Source organism: Topomyia yanbarensis, chromosome 2, assembly GCF_030247195.1.
Source record: "Topomyia yanbarensis strain Yona2022 chromosome 2, ASM3024719v1, whole genome shotgun sequence".
Lineage (NCBI taxonomy): Eukaryota > Metazoa > Arthropoda > Insecta > Diptera > Culicidae > Topomyia > Topomyia yanbarensis.
In genome coordinates this window covers 193,272,426-193,290,550 of record NC_080671.1, presented here as the reverse complement: position 1 = coordinate 193,290,550, position 18,125 = coordinate 193,272,426, and the positions used below count along the sequence as shown (strand labels likewise).

The following is an 18,125-nucleotide window of genomic DNA, read 5'->3' as shown; positions in this document are numbered from 1 at the left end:
AACATCTTGAAATATTTCCACCAAAACTGAATGAACAGGTCTGTGCCGCCGTCAATGAGGAAAAATTTCCAATGAAACCTAGGTGGCCCAGTTAGTTTATCAAAATACACGGTAAATCTAATGTAGGTAGCAATGAGAGTTTAAAAACGCGTATGAACGCATACACGATCCCGGAAGTAACTCGAAACCCAGTGTAGGCAATAAAGGAGGGGAGCGGAATTTGGCAGGGACGGACGTGTTTAATAAAATCGTTGGAGATATTTAAAATTGACGAAAATTTCAACTAAAAATGTTAAGTTATGGTCTCGAATACGACAGATGACAAGCTTCCATTGCTCGGTTAAAAGAATGTAAGTGCACAAGACGCTACTGAGAAAGATCTAAATGTTGAGACAAACGTCATGAAAAACCAGCACGTTGAATATAAAACATGGTCGTCTGTCAAAGGACTACAGGAAGTGTCATGTCCTGTGTCACGGAGGTAACAAAAACGACGCTACATAAACCCTTTATGTTGGATATAATAATGAAGTACATTCCCGTACACTAAACAACCATCAGTCGTCACATGTTCACATAATTGTGCCATCGTTAACCCATTCATGCCCATGTTGTTTGTGGACAACAACGTTTTTAAGCAGCTATAACTTTTGATTTAGGCAAGATTTGCTCACAAAAACAAGTAAGACTAATAAATGTGACTATTGGCTTTCATTTGAGTGTGAACAGTTACAAGGATCAGCTCTAAAACTGAAGTTATTGCAATTAGTCTGATTGAACTCCGATGGAGCAGTGCTGCCAGGGACAGTTTACGTTGACGACGGAAAATGAATTTTTCATATAACTTTGTTAAGTTGCAATATTAGTGAAAACTGATAAAACTTATCAATTTAGATTATTTTTGGCTACGTTTTCCACGCAGTTGGACTATTGGAAATATTCTAGGAGAATTGTATTGAGCATTGGAAGGTAAAAATTGAGCAGCTTCTAGCACTGTCATGGAAAGACCTACCTTTATGAAAAAAGGTTTTTCGTGTTTCTTGACCTCACCGTTCTCAAGAAAAAATAGTTTTGAAACCCTACATGTACTAGAAAAAAGTTGGGCATGAAAGGGTTAAACAACACTGATCCGTGGGATAGTATACCCTGTTTGTACATACACCTAAAGGGAAAAGTACACCTGGATAGGTAACACCTAACCTAACCGTAGCCGATTGTGATTTGCACATTTATTGTGAAAGGTATATCTAATTTCGGTTCATCGCTTAGTAATCACACGCGCCCACACTCCCAGCTGAAACACAAAGACTGCTGCACTTGTAAAAATAATAGGTAAGTCTAGGAGTAATCTAAAACTTGCAAGTCTTCACTCATCAAGCTCGGTTCGCTTTCTCCAGTAGAGTCTTTCAAATGTTACGAGATTCACGCTGCCATGCTGGTTGCTGTAGCAGCAGGCTTAGAACGGCAAACTGGCAAGAAACATGTTCTCGATCAGTGGCGGTGCCGGTACGAGATCCTCTAGTTTCAGATAGAATATCCGTTGCAATCCCTGGACGCTGAGTGATCTCAATTCCGGAAGCTTCCCCAGTAGCCGATTGAAATAGTGCGGCTTCCGCTGGGCTTCCGAATTGTATGTCACGTGATCCCGCAGGCTGCTAATGATCTTCATCTGAAGCAGTTCGACTTTCTTCGGTTCCCGTAAACCATATCGTTCTGTAAATGAAAATAGAAGAAACAAGAAACAGTTTGAAGCGAGTGTTTTTTGTGGCCTACTGATGATAGTACCTGTCACGAGGGTGAGAGCGCATAAACAGGCAAACGCCGAGATGTCAATCTCCATCGAGTGTAAACTTTTGCTGAATTCCAGAATGGCATTGAGCCAATCGCCAAACGAGCGCTGGCATTGGTGTTTGTGTAGAACGACTCCGTTGCAGAAAGTCATCTTGGTGTCGTCGATTCGAGCTCGGTAGGACAGCCGCAGTACAAACAGCTCGAGGGAAGCTGACTGGAACAGAAGTTCCTGATCATCGGGACTGAGATCACTGAAACCGGGTAGCTTGTCGGCAAACTGCTTGATCACATCGACAGAAGTCGTTAGGAGGTTGTAGAATTGTTGCACTTTCTCCGCTTCGGAGATAATTGGTTCATTCTGGCCAGGTTCCCGGTACTGACCGTAGTCTAGGCTAGCGAGATCGGGAGTGGTGTCGACGTGAGCTCGCACCAAGGCAGTAATCATTGAAACAGGTGGACTCGGAGGCGATTCCTGTGGGGATTTGGGTTTTGATGGTAACCGACCTCGGCGTCCTTTCAGAGAGTCAGTTCGTACCACTTCCTTGACCATACCGACTGTTAAGCATTTTTGGAATCGACAGAATTGACAGCGATTTCTTCGTCGTTTATCCACAGGGCAAGCCTTGTCCGCTAGGCATACATATTTGGAGCCTTTTTGTACTGTTCGCTTGAAAAAGCCCTTGCAACCTTCACACGTCCGTACACCGTAGTGCTGACAGGCAGCAGTATCGCCACATACAGCGCATAGCTGCGAAGGGCTTTGTGGTGTCGTCCCACGAGGAACTGGAGTTGATATACCAACAGCTGCAGCAGCCGCAGCAGCAGCCGCTACCTCATTGTTGTTCACCGTATTCGGATTGTTATTGTTGATGTAGCCTGGGGAGCTGGATGCTGAACTGGATGCGCTTGGTAGAGCGGTGTACTTGTAAATGCCCACTCGAGGAGGTTTTGGACTTTCGCTGCTGGAGGTGGATTCCGAGCGCTGCAGCGGTAGCGAAGCACGTCGATAGCAGGTCGTCGATACATGTAGCTCGGCAATTGTAGGGAATGGAGGGAGGGAGTACGAGTCTTGTGGTGTTACGGCACCGTAGCTCTGTGGGAGGGAAACAGTTATCAAACTGCCTGTTGCTGGCGGATTGGGATTGTGACTTACCGCTGCGTGCTGTTCATATGCGGGCGAGTAGAAGCTTCCACCGGACGTTGGATTAGTATATTGCGCGTTGGGAGCTGCGGTGTGCTGCTGGAACTCATAGTGTGCTTGCTGGACGGCGGTGTGATGCCCGTAGCTTTGATGGCCGTAGCTAACGTTTTGAAGGTGTGGTGAAGCTGCAATTTTGAAGCAATCTTCGTCCATCTTTAAACCGAAGTTAGCCAACTGATTGTATTTGATTGGATAGGTTTCTTGGAAGCTGGGCAGAATTGGGTTGACTCCACTAGTGCCGCCAGCCACTTCTGTCGAGGGGATTTGTCTTGGCCCGGGTCGTTGCGGTTGTTGTTGTTGTTGTATTAAATGATGGTGAGCTTGGGGTTGTTGTTGACGTGCACTGCTAGCTAGAACTGGGTCACTGCTGGAACGTAGTGTTAACAGTCCGAGTTCTTCAGTAGAGGATGTATCGAGGAGGAGATCTTGTTCGGGTCCGGTAGTCTGTGTGCGAGGAGGACCAGTACTGAATGGGTCTCGAAGTTCTGTTAAGTTATCTTCCTTATAAGCGGCCTTCAGTAAGGCCACTGAGATACTATCACTAGATTCACCGAACGTGGAGGGATTTTCTTCAAGTCCAACTAGTGTGTCGCTGGAGCTGTTCGAATGCTGTGTTTGATCTATATACGATTCAGTGGATATTGATTCCGCTTGTGTTTGTGATTGTGACGAACCGAAAAAATCTACAAATTTGTCGAGTTGATTTGCGGTCGGCACAAGTTCTGCTGCAATTTGCTGCTCTTGATGTTGCGATTGTTGGTGAGTAGGACCGAATGAGCCTAACTGATGGTATGACTGCTCGGGATGGTTCTGCTGTTGCGATAGTAAATAATCAAACGAAGAAACTGAACTAAAGGAAGAGGCCTGTAAGCAGAGAGTAGAGAAGAGGGGTGGAATTAATAATCATTGAATTTGAATTGAAGGGGCGTGGTTTGGTGAGTGTGCGCGCACCGTACTGTTTATCGCGCGAAAATCTAAAGCAAAAATCTGGCGAGAGCAAAGTGTGCCTTGGCGTAACGCCAGGTCCGTTGGAATTTCAGAAGGAGGAAACATGTAAACTAACTGCCGTTGCTTCGTTGAAGTTCTTCATACAATCGAATGAGAGCATATTGGTTAGCGCCATTGCCGACACCGGTACGATAACGTTCAGTCAGTTTTTGATTGGAGGAAATCACGAATGCGTGACGCGCGAAGTAAAATAGAAAATAGTGGTGGGTGGAGAAATTGCCAGTGCATGTAAGTGTGAATTATTTATCGACCAAAACGAAATTAAGGGATTGTGCTATACCGCTATGGGCGACAAAATCCGATCGATATTTCGTGATAATTGCTTTTGACTGGATGAGTAGATTTAATGACGTTCACGGTACCAGGGTAGATTATTATTATTATCGGGTACATGTCTCTTTTTATGTTTCACAGTTGATACTATAAGTTTAGCAGGATATAGTTTATTCACCAGTATTTCATTTGCCATTTGACTTTTTTTGCGTTTCTTTGGTGTGTTCCAAAGCATCAGAAGGCTTTGTAATCATTTCCACCCTATTTCTATTATAACTCTACCAGTCCGAAGCTGTTGATTACCAAAGCTGTCCTAAAGGAATTGTGAGATCTTGTGCGCTCAATTGAAACCCCATCCCTAAAAGGATCAAAAATGGTTCATCAACCAAATCAGAGATTTTTTTCGTGACTCTGCTTGTCCCATAATATACTTACTTCTTCGTTTTGTTATGTTGCTCTTGAGCACAAAATTCAACTATGTACCACTATATCTTCTCATCTTATGCGATATTCTCTGAATAACCACCAAATTAGTGAAGTGATGTTACGTGCACTCTGTTTACTCTGTGAGTACGAATCAAAGCGATGGTAACTTACATTCCCTCGACAATAAAGAAAGCAATTGAGATCGTGATTAAGCTTAAATGTGCGTCATTATTCATCTTAACCTAAATCGCCTCATATCATTTCCCTTTCGGTTAGCGACTGGACAATCTCATCGTGTACCCTCTAGACCTAGCATGTGTTTGGAATAGTGTTGCACGCATTACATCAACCCACCTGATGCTTATTTTTTCCGAACGGTGAAATTAAAATTTCAACTGTCCGTAGGTGAATCGAAACCTCTTGGGCAAGTGTTTTTGGAAGGAAATGACTGCAAATTCGCTTTAACTAGAGCAGATAGCTTTTTGGATCCGAACAACTGATCACACGACCGTGGATTTTCGACCGGGCGGAGGTCTTCAGCGCAAGTGTTTCTCGTTGAGACGATTCGAGTCGATGTGAAGCATAATTTGTTAATAAACGTTCGGTATTTCGTTTAGGCGCGTAAATTTCGTGGCCAAGTATGGGGTTAAGATTGAAAGTTTCTCGAAGACCCAGTAGAGTCCCTCATCGGAAGATGCCATCGTACAGTGCATAAATCTTTAGCGATCTCCGGCTGCACAGCCGGAAACCAGCTATTATTACCGGGCATCTACCGAAAGCGACTGTGAACTGTTCAATTCGGCATGGATAAATTGTGCCTATTCGGACCGAGTCGGGCCCTCCCGCTGAGTTTGTTTGCTGTTTTTTTTTTATTATGAATTGTGACCTGACTGGGTGCGATCAGTTCGCTATGGTTGAGTTCGATTCCTGATTGGGGTAACATCTTCGACGAGTGGCAGCAGGTGAATGCTGCCGGAAAATGCTGCTGCCGCTGTCAATAGGGGTTGTCTCGCCGTAGTCCCCGAGCGCAAGGAGATTGGACGTGGGCACATAAACCGAACGAAGGGAGAATAATACAATCTAATAGAGCGGAGATCGATAGCAAAGATAACATGGTGGAACGGATTGCTGCTACCCTATGCCGCGGATCGAGAGAGTTGATTGTTTTGCATGATTCCTGCGGCGGTTGGGCTTTTACGGTGCTATTAAATTTGAATAACAACTGGCAAATATTGAATGAATTAACTCGGCGAAAAGTACTCACATTTTATTATGCTTTGTTTGTGCGAAAGGTTTGCGCGGTGGATAGGCATAAAAATAAATATTTACTTCTTACTGAATGCTTCTAAGATTTGCAAAACTACTACATTTCTTGTAGATACCCGAGTGAAGCTAATTGAATAGAAAAAGTTGACTACGTTTTTCACTTTACCACACATAATTTAGCTCCAGATTGATCCTACACATTGGAGCTAATTCTTGAAAAAATAATGAATCGAGATTATCGTGTGTAAGTTCCGTTGAAAAATTTTGTTGTAAAGTGGTTTCTCATCATGTGAGGTTATAAAAACAATTTAAAAATTAAATTTAAAAGATTTTTTTTGACCTGAGCCTTATATATGTACCAATAAATGCTTTCAATGAATCCAGACGATACCCAACAACACCTGTTGAATTATTAAATCAATAAAAAAATATTCAGTATTTTTGTATTCCAGTTACACTAACATTCCTTTCCTTTCCCGATGACTGTACGGACGTGGCCGGCGCCGTTATTGGTATTTCATCAAAATATAAAATTCTCGAGACGTGCACATTAAGAAGCAATAGCTGCTCTCAGGCCCCATTCGTTGGCTCTGTGCAATTTTGCTTATTCTGATCAATCACGGACTAGCAACTACGAATTGCACCGTCACCATGCTCATGCCCATGCGAATGGTTATAAGAACAATTGAAATTTAGAAGAATTTTTTCGACTTTCTGAACCCTGAGCCTCATATACCAATCATATCAGGTTTCAACGAGCTCAAATAATATCTAACAACAACTGATTAACAATAAAATTAATAAAACAAATATTCAGCCTTTCTATACTCCGGTATTCATCTGCCGTAACTAGTCAGAACATTACAACGAACAACGGAAGTAGTATCTGAGGAATTCCACGAAGATCCGTCCGAAAATCTCCAAAATCGTGACTGAACATCTTATATTTCGATGCAACTTCACCGGTTTCACGGCATGAAAGACTAAACATTTTGCACAGACAATAAGATTATTTTGACTGAAGCGCATTTTTTTTAAAAGGGCATAGACGCATTAATTTCAAAATCTTTTGTTTGGTTACTCCATATAGTATAGCAAAACTGTTTGAGAACAAGTGACATGGAATGAATACTTCTTCACGGAAAAACATTCACTGAAAAAAATGTTGTGTAATTTTTTACAAAAACTAAAATCTATGTTAATAATTTCAATTGCAAAAAAAGCCATTTTTAGAATTTTTTTATATTTAGTGAACAAAAACTGTAAGAGAAAAGAAACATTTTGAATGTGATCGCATGATGGAGAACTTATCGGTAAAAACAGTGTTTCTAACAATAACTCTATACTTGTTTTAAAATTTCATACTAATTGACACGCACTGTAATTTTACTACAATATGTAATTCTAAGTATCATTTTAGATAAATGCATTTAACAAACATCTTCCCAAATGCGACGGTTTTAGAGATATTTGAAATTTTGCTCCAACGAAAACAATTAATTCGTGCAATTGTGTCCTTTTTAAAAGTTATTCGCGTTACCTCATCATAAAATTTCAACAATCTGATGTTTATTGTTTTATCCCTTTGCGACACAGTGGGACGTATACGTCCCACCTACTTCTCCTAAGTTTTTATTGGATTTCTAGTTAGTGTTGACATCAGGCATTGCATTTATCGCTCATATGAGTAAATGCGCCCGGATAGTTTGCTACTGCGACAATAAAAACTCACATTTTCACACGAAAAGTTATTGGCACTCACACAACTTCTCCGGATAAATACAACGTGTTATTTCTCCGGATAAATAAGAAAGCCGGAGAATGAAAGAATGAGTTTATCACGGTATTCTTTTTTCGCTCTTTGCTTTCTTGTCGTTATTCCAAAACACGAAAAAACAAGTCTATCATATTTCTTTGCCGCTTTTCTTTGTAATTAAGTGTATTTTTTTTAAGTTTTTATTGATTTCTACGAAATTAAAATTTTATCACCTTCTCCGGTGAGAAGGAAAAAGTCAAATAAATTTTATCCGGAAAATCATTCTCACGCTATTTGTGGAGACGGAGAATTTTGCGACTCGTCTTATCTCGGAAAAGTTGAACCTCGGATAAGCTTCTTCTCGCGTGAGTGAGAGAGAATTACAATGCCTGGTTGACATACAAATATGAATTCTTTCTTTCAATCAAATCTTAGGGATGTAAGGAGTACAACTAGTACCAAAAAATTATGTGAATTTGTTAATTACTTATTAGTTATAAACATTTAAAACTCGAAAATTTCACCTTATTATTTTTTTGCAAGTATCTTAAATATTGAACTAAATAATATATTTTTTGCCAAATTTTTCGTAGGTCAGTTTTTTCGAAAAAAATTACCAAAATATGCAAAAGTGGAGTTTGTTGTTATGTTGGTCTATAAAAAATCTGAGAGACAGGGATCACTTCACAACTAGAGATTATGAGGATTTTGAGGTTGCTGATAATGATTCTGATAACAAAATTTGAAAATTCAAAATGGCGGCTACAAAATGGAAGCCATTTTTTGCGGATTTTTTCGAATTTTGTTACAAATAAGATTTACGAGAGTTTGTGGGGTCGTTGATTACGATTCTGATGTCAGAATCAGAATCAGCGACCCCGAAAACCCCTTTGTAAGACGTTATAGGCCAGTATAAAAAGCATGAAATTTAGCCAAGCATAGCCGCCATATTGGATCCGCATTTCGAATTTTACATTTTCGACGTCAGAATTAGATTTAGCGACTCGAAAACTTAAATAAAGCTAAAATTTACAGTATTAACAATGAAAAAACTCGGGTTAAAGACGTAAAAGAAACTTTTTCAGTGTATTTGAATTATGGAGAAGCTTTCAATAAAAAAGAATTCCTAACAACAACTTTTGACATATTTTTTATAGTTCATACTGTTTGCAGTTAAAAATACAATTTTATTTTTTAATATGATTCTTAACGCCATTTTAAATTTTGTTTTTAGCAACACAATTGTTTTGTTTTATTATCACCTCTTCATTCGCGTTTCGACTCAGGTTTCTGGTAATTGCAATAGTTTTATATAAGGGCCATTTTTTAAAAGGGCGTAGACATTTCTACGTGCAATAATTTCCAAAAATTTTTGGTTATATAAACCTATTTTCACCGCAAAAATATCTGAGAACGAGCTACAGGGAATGAATACTTCTATACGAAAAAACATACACCGAAAAAAATGCTGTGCAATTTTTCACCAAAATAAAAATAAAATTGATGTTAATAGTTTAATTTGCAAAAAACTTTTTTTTTAATTTTTCATATTTTGCCAAAATCTAAAGAGAAAAGAAATATTTTGAATGAGATCCATCATCCGATGGAGAACTTATCGCGTTTCTCCATCAATAATAACAGGTTGTTCAAAAGACCCATAACATTTCCTGTAACTCTTCTCTTAAAATTGAATTTTTGACTACAAATAGTTTGAATTATAAAAAAATATGTCAAAAGTTGTTGTTAGGAAAACTTTTTTATTGAAACTTTTCCATAATTCAAATACACTGAAAAGGTTTATTTTACGTCTTTAAAGCGATAAACATTAGATTGTTGACATTTTATGCTGGGGTAACGCGAATAACTTTTAAAAAGGGCATAGTTATTCGAATTAATTGTTTTCGTAAAATTACAATTTTGCATGTCAATTAGTTTGAAATTTGATAAGACGTATAAAGTTATTGGTAGAAAAACTATTTTACCGATAAGTTTTCCATCTGTTGATGGATCACATTCAAAATGTTTCTTTTCTCTTTAGATTTTGACAAAATATGAAAAATTAAAAAAAAAGTTTTTTTGCAAATTAAATTATTAACATAAATTTTATTTTTATTTTTGTGAAAAATCGCACATTTTTTTTAGTGTATATTTTTTTTATAGAAGTATTCATTCCCTGTAGCTCGTTCTCAGACATTTTAGCTGTGAAAATAGGTTTATACGACCAACAAAATTTGGAAATTAATGCATGTAAAAACGTCTACGCTCTTTTAAAAAATGGCCCTTATATAAAACTATTGCAATTACCAGAAAAAAATCATGGAGATCCATAAACCGAACACAACTGCAAAGTTTCGTTCGCATCGACGATGGTCATATTTTGTGGTCGGCCGGTTTCTCATGGAATCCCTCACCCATATTATTGCTTTTATTCAACCAGTTTAATTGGACTGAAAAAGGATACTGTTGCTATTAGCATTACCATTTATCATTACGCTGCGTTACAGTAAGCTGAAATATGTAGTCAAAAAAGGCAATTGAAGCTACTAGAAAAAAATTTAAATGATTAGCAAAACATTGGTGGTGACCAACCTGGGTTGGAGTACAGATTAACGTCCTATTTTTACTTATCAATCTTGCTGAAATTAAACCTATTTTGCTAGATAGGAAAGTGGGATTAAACCAATTTGCGCATTAAGGGCACAAAACCTAACTTAACCCTTTCATGCCCAACTTTTTTCTAGTGCATGTAAGGTTTCAAATCAATTTTTGCTTGAAAACGGTGGGGTCAAGAAACACGTAAAACTTTTTTTCATAAAGATAGGTGCTTCCCTCGTAGTGCTATAAACTGCTCAATTTTCACCTTTTATGCTCAATACAATTCTCCTAGAATATTTATAATAGTCCGATTACGTAGGAAACATAACCAAAGACTGTCTAAGTTGATAAGTTTGATCAGTTTTCAATAATATTGCAACATAATAAAGATATTTGAAAAAAATCATTTTCCGTCGTCAACGTAAATTGTCCCTGGCAGCACTGCTCCATCGGAATTAAATTAGACTAATAGCAATAACTTCAGTTCACATTTATTAGCCTTACTTGTTTTTGTGAGCAGATCTTGTCTTAATCAAAAGTTATAGCTTTTTTAAAAAGTTTTTATCCACAAACAACATGACAAGGATGGGGCTAATCAGGTAATCAACAAAGAGAGTTAAAAAATACTTTTGTTCACCATTTTAGTTTAGGACCACGGTGCGGCGTCTCACCCGCATATGCGTCATTCCTCCCGCAATGACCTTTTTTGAAATGTTCGTGGAAATTTTAATTTTTAGATTTTTAGAAATGTGCGGCATTGCTCCCAAATTACCCTAATTTAATAATCACTTAAAAAGCGTTCGTGCTGATTGATGTGGAGGCTTTTATTTCTTTAAAGATATCCAGAGATAAAATCCAAATACATATTTTCTAAGAAAACTTATCTGAAAATTTTTAAATGATATGAAATAATTTGAAAGTTGCCCAAAGCCTATTTTATAAGATCTGCTAAATCAATATTAGATTTACAGTGCGTAAATTTTATGTTACTCGCATGACTTTAAAATTCATATTTATTAAAATTTAAGATCTATGTTGCAAAACATTATACGTGGCTACAGCCCCCTTGCGCAGGCCAGCTCCGTTAAGCTGATGCCACGAGTCTTGTAAAATAAGCAAAAACTGTTTAAATGTGGTGAGCTTTACGTATCTGTTGGCGATAAATTGACAATACGTTAGATGAAAATTACTAAAAATAAGCATAGAACATAATCCACTGCATTCGAAGCGCCGTCTTTATGTGACAGGCAGTACGGCTACTTTTGTGTTATCTCACCATCACTAGCTACCGATACTCGCAATCGTTTGAATTATTTAAAATACTACAAGCTACTGATACTTTCGATTACCTCTTACCAGATACTCATACCGCGTTTTTTGAAATTGAAAGTTTTGACACCTATCTGACACACGATATGCGGAAAGATGAGCTAGCTATCAAGCTTTCATATCTTACACAGCGGCGAAGATCATTAACAACGTTTACTTTGGTGCTGCGATTTTATGAGAAATGTGGAGATCCGTAGTTACCGGCTTATCTTACCACCATGCGAGAACCACTTCATTAGGATAGCTTTGCCAAAATTAGCTGATTATGAACATATTTCACCAGATGTACAAAAGACGATTCGCAACCTCCCGCGTGGAAGTTTTATCAGTCGCGACCTGTCTGCCACACTGAGTAGTCAATCAGTCAATTCGATCGTAGTAAATAAATGTGCATAAAAGAGCATCACTTAAAAACTTATAAAATCGTTATTTCCATATGCGCATCAATTCTCGTGACTGCAAAATTTATCTTCGCCTTCACCGTATACGTCAATCATCGCTGATCGAGGAGCATCAAACCACGGTCTTGGCTGGGGAACAGGAACTAAACGACGAGGAAAGGTCGCAACATAGTTCGTCTATGAGCAGCAGTTTATCAAAGCTTTTACCCATTTTAATCAGCATGTATACAAAACCTGTGCGCATCGGGTGCCTCTTTCGCTGAACTGCTCATCCACGTGGGTCCTACTCCGATTCAACGCTCAATTAATTCTCCCACGCATTCGGGGCAAGGCAACGACAGTCGCTGTAACGCGGAAATCGATCTTCCTCGATTAACAAATTCGCGCGCAATCGCATAGTCATCCTTTCAATGTAGACCGAAGACACTTTCGCCACTAAACGTGTTCGTTGGCTGGAGGAAGACATGCGGCAATTATCGACCCATCACTGACTGCTTTGTTGGTTTGGTGTGGTTTGATGGTAAATTTTACCGACATGGTCCTCTGCTCTGTTGAGTTGAACGGTAACAATGTAGACCAAAGTAAACAGGCCTGCAAAAATATGTTTACAATAAAAATGTCATAAAATGAGCATTAAATTTGGAAGAGGCTTGAAATATGATTCGCACAGCTTCCAGCCTAATCAGAAATTAAATAAGTTCGAAAGCTAGGCAGGCGTTTTTTTTGCCTGTCTTGTTTTGTGCTACAAAGGAACTGTCAAAAAGTCGCGTGGGTCTAGATTTGCATTTCGATACATAAAACTTTGCCTTCATATTTTGGAGCTTGCCAACACTACAACCACCACCCCTTGATTGGCACCATTTGAATAGAGTGTAACATCCCGTCGCGGCGGAGATGATCGTGCTTTCACACGACCAAAAGCCTTCTAAGCTCGAAGCGAAATCATGCAGTGCCATGCTATAATCGTGGCAAACTCGTAACTCACCTTTATGCTTATCTGATTTGATTGAATTTAAAGCCGTGACAATAGTTGTAGTTCATATAATTTGGATGAATAAAGTTTGATAGGTTGATTTACATATTTTTTCTATTTGGCAGAATTCCGCACTATATATTGCGATCTGTAAGCATCATGAACTTTTTTCAACCTAACTTTCGGAAGAATTTACATTCTCTGACGATAAAGACTACAGGCATAATGTAGAAATTTACGTATATTTAACGTACACCAAACAAACTTAAAAGAGGGGCGCGGGCATAGCGTAGATGGCAAATCGTTTGCCGTGTACGCAGATCACCTGGATTCGATTCCCAACTCCGCGCATTGGATTAGAAATTTTTCTAACTTGGAAAAAGATTCAAATGGCCCTAAGGTTAAAACCTCTATAATTGAAATCAAAAAGCTTGGAAGAAAATAGCGCTGCAAGTATGCAAGAAGACTTCCACTATCCAAGCAAATTTATGATGATGGCCTCGAACACCATATAGCTCCTTAAAAAGACTCTATGCCGAATTTTATAACCATTAAAACATCATAAAATTATCTCAATAACCCATAAATACACCAAAATAAGGTTTTTAAATGAGATCTACTGGACCATGGTGATGTTGTTCTCATGGGTTGATCCGAATTTCAAATACTACCAAAACACCATACAGTGGGGGTGAATTTGCACCATGAGCAAAGGGTTATACTATAGAAAAGCTCTTGGCCCAATAATTACATTAGTCCAACAAAGACGAGTTCTACATTTTTTCTACAAAATCAAAACATTTTGAGGGACTTAGTGGAATGTCTCAATTAACCCTCTTAAGAAAGATGTCTTCCATTTAATTCCACTATAATAATAATAATTTTTTCACCATCAGTTAACAGATGCTAGTATTTCAACTATAGTGACAGAACGGTTCTTGGCTGTGACCAAAATTTTAAAGGTGCGCTCGGACAAGATAAGGGTTTTGCTAGCCAACTCAAAGTAGGCAAGCGATATCGCTTATTGTGAGCACTAAACGCGGGATTACAATGTATATATTCCAGCGGTAAGGGTAGAGACAGAAGGCGTCGTCATTGATGAGAGTTCGACATGTGAGAATCTGTTCAAGTACGGGGTTGGCTGTTTTAGAGACCGCTTACGTCATCCAGTGAAAATAATTCTGTGCAAGCGTTTGTACTCAGTAGTAGTTTGCGGGCAAAAACGTACCCCTAATCAAACTCGTATCGAGTGACTTTCGCTAGTCCCGCTTTATTGAACTACATCCTCTTGCCCGTCTATTTGTACCGCGGGCCATGAATTGCACAAAGTGTAACCAATTGGGTCACAGCCACTCATTGTAGCAATAAGGCCCACTGTGGAAAATGCGGTGATAATCATCTAGATGATTTATGCAGTAAGAATAGTGAGAAGTGTCCTTACTGTGCGAGAGTCTGCATGATATCTTGTCATGTCTCGCGTACAAACTACGCGGGGATAAACTGAAATGTTCCCTTGAGGAACGCGCTAAACGTTCTTTCGCAGAAATGCTAAGTTACGCCTTATTAGTTACGCCTCATCCTAAACAAACCTCTATGTTCTCTTGTCTTCTAACGAGGGCGAAGTTGATGATCCACAAGAGTGCCTAGAAGTTATAGGAATAGGAAGACAATTTTCTCTCCTAAACTTTCTTGTAAAGGCCAGAACTGCCCAGGATCGCATATTTGTCCCATTTTCTATGGGATTTCCTATCTCTACGGAACTGATGTGCGATCATGGGTAGAGAATATGTCCCTTGACGGGAATGCGAAAGTGACATCTCTTGGGAGTGCTGCAACCATACCGAAGCAAGTTAAGATTCCTTCTACAGAATTAACCTTCTATCGATAACAGGTATTGAAGTTGTTGCTTGTCAAGTAAAACCAAAGGCAAAGACCTTTGCATAGCTTCCATATATATTCCCCCTAAAACCGCGGTTGAGCACTGATGGCTACACGACGTCATAGAATTCCTACCTGTAGTGCGACTAGTTTTAGGAGACTTTAACTGTCACGGTACAGCATGCGGTTGCCTCTATGATGATAACCGGTCTTGCTTAATTCATGATCTTTGCGCTAACTTCAATTTGCGATTACTTCAATGTTTTCCCATGCTGGTACAAATAGTGCTAAGACGTGTTCGCGGAGAAGGCTATCGCGAATAAGACCTTGACCTACTTGGGCTATTAAACCGAACTCGGCTCTAGAAGGTGACGCTTTTGAAATACCAATCTGCACAACGAATTTTTCAGTATTACTCATTGGAGAACCCTGGTTCAAGGGGATGGATGTGAGTCGTGACTTCATTCGTGTGATGTCCCGACTCATGGCGAATCATTACAAGCTGAATGCACATCTTCGGTGTATTGGGCTCGGTGATAGTGGTGTCTGCGTTTGTGGTAGCGGTTATCACGACATCGAACACATTATCTGGGCATGCACTGTATAGTTTCGACAGGTCTCAGCTATTGGATACCCTTTGGGCCCGAGGAATACCACTCAACATCCCAGTTAAAGATGTTATGGCAAGTCACGATCCCCATCATAGGTCCCGCATCTATTTTTCCTAACGTCAATCACTATGAAGAAGTTTCCTGTACTGCTTTTGTGGGGCCAACTCACACCAGATTGTCTTCGCTCACCAATCTGCTTGCATAAACTAAAACTAGAGCCGAGAACGACCCGAAGTTTCGACCCATCTGGAGGATTCCTTACCAGTTCTACGAGGATCACCCAACGTACCGCTGTGTGCTGACTTGGCGTTCGAAAATTGTCGTTACCGATGACGATTTACCACAAACTGCAAGCTTGATGTTCTTCTCTTTTCTGTCACCGTTGACCTCTCCCGTGTATCTGATATTGCTGTTACTCCGATGTTGAAACCAACTCCACCCCCCCCCCCCCCTGAAAATGTCGTTCTGGAGCAAATAAGAAACTGAATTTGAATCTGTTTCCCTTTCTATGAACTACAAGCGAATCTGAATCTGCTTCCCTTTCCTTAAATTGAAATTTCTGAAAACAAAAGCCAAAGTGTATTTATAGAATTTATATTCAATTGACCACCCCTTAGACTATCAGCACCGGTGCGTAAGCAAATGCGTGTGTATTTTGATTACGCTAAACGATAATATTTTATTTAGACACCCGTTTTCGCACCGATCGTTGGTAAATAGGTTGCCAAAATAATAATCTGTTTTTACACCGGTAGTTGTTATTATAGTTACGTTACACTTTTCTGCAGTCATGCAATAAAATAATAGTTTTTTTTAATGATATGGACTTTATTCAGTGAAAAAAATATTGCTAGAAAGAAAATACATTTATTTATCGAATTCAATAAAACCATTTCAGTAACAAACATCGTTCTCTTTTCTAAAAATATTTTATTGCAATGATTGTAAAATTATTCAAACTGGAAATGTTTATTGAGATTAAAAGTTAATTATTGTTTCAATGAAAAAATGCTCATACCATTAATTTTGCCGTTTGAAGCAATAAACATTGTATTATTGAATTGAATAAGACATTTTTTTGTTCAAATATGCTAAAATTCTCTATGTAATAAAAATTCTTAGAAATGTTATGGGTTCGGAACGGACAACGAATTCTAATAACTAATGTTTACTCAGAAGTTATTGTCTGAAGCACATACTACGGCCGCTCTGAATCAGGAGTGTAATGAAAAGGATCTCATGCTAGATATTACAAACAAACTTGCGGAGAAGGAACCTTTACGACCACTCAACGATTGTTTTGCGGAAACAGTTTATACGATCAGTTTCGAATACGCTTTCGTTTTTATGTATTTCGAATCCTTTGAAGAGGAGCTAATACTATATTGAAAAGTCAGAGAAAGTTGGGTTTTACCAAATTATACGGAAGCCATCTGACGTACGTGCTTCAGACTCTGCAGTCAAATATATTCGGATGGGAGAAGAATTGCGCGTTAATGTATGTGAGAATACTGCCATACCCCAGGTAATAGACGTTTACACTGATTTTTACATAAATTTTGTAGCCCAAATGTCCATCAGCTGTGGTCATATTGTAGACAGCATAGCCGGGTAAACATATCTGGGTTTTAAGTATATTCAAAGGCAATTTTGAATCGCAGAATAGTGGGCTTATTCATGAATACTTGGTACGCTGGACTATAACCATTCGAAATGAAAACATTACTGTACAACTTGGGCAGAACAGTATACAGTAAAAAAAATAATTAAGTGATAGTATTTTATGTGTGGCTTCAATATTAATATTAACCTGCGTAAAATGCGTTGTTTTCCTAGGTTGATACACGGAGCACGTTGTTATAGTAATCATATCTCATCTAACTATTGCTTGTGGCAGTAAAAACTGGATTCCAACCACACTGCGCACTTACTATTATTCTATTGATTTCTTCTCATAGACTGGTTAGCTCGACTGGTCTGTCCATGAAAATACCATCTCTATCACTTCAAATACATGTGATTTGACAGCTCGCAGTTTTCAGTAGCATTTTGATCACTCGCACTTCGAAAGTGCGGAGTCCAGGTTGGTGGGAAGTGCGCAATATAACCTAGAACTAGAATCAGTAGCGACTGGTTCAAATAGCACGTTCCCCATGTTGATCGGAGATTTGTGCTTAAAAGACAATTATCAAAATTCACGTTGAGAGGAAGTTCCAAACCAATGTTCACCAAATACATCTAGTGCTCGTGAACAAAAGGAGTATCGTCAACTCTTTCGTGACTGCTGTGAATTGCCCTGAACCAACAATAGTTACTCCGGAATTTCCCCTCAATGTGGATTTTGACCCATACCAAAAGTAATTTTACTTTTGCTATTAATAAATGACATCCAATTCAGATTGTATGTAAAACATATAACTATCATTTTTAAGCAAACAACAATTAGTGTCTGTGGTATTATAAAGTCCCGTACAAAGGAATACACAACGCTGCCTAAAATGATGTCATCTTCTTTGTTTCTGGCACCCATAATTTTTGCTGTAATTTTGAGTGACTTCAACCGAGTTACACAATAAATTAATATGGAGTGAATTGAAAGCCCACTGTTTTGTGGCTT

General features: G+C 38.8%; 1 protein-coding gene across 4 annotated transcripts in view; it reads right to left on the bottom strand.

Annotated features, from left to right (window-relative positions):
- Positions 1–1,119: 1,119 nt before the first annotated feature.
- LOC131682531 (probable nuclear hormone receptor HR38) overlaps positions 1,120–18,125 on the bottom strand; it is a 383,999-nt gene continuing 366,993 nt past the window's right edge. For 3 of the 4 annotated variants that reach the window (XM_058964070.1, XM_058964074.1, XM_058964073.1), the window contains exons 3-4: positions 1,786–3,856; positions 1,120–1,713 (exon numbers count right to left, since the gene is read on the bottom strand). In XM_058964070.1, coding sequence (XP_058820053.1) covers positions 1,457–1,713; positions 1,786–3,856 — 2,328 coding nt within the window. In that variant the 3' untranslated portion in view covers positions 1,120–1,456. The remainder of the gene's footprint in view (positions 1,714–1,785; positions 3,857–18,125) is intronic. The other variant, XM_058964072.1, reaches the window with a different exon arrangement.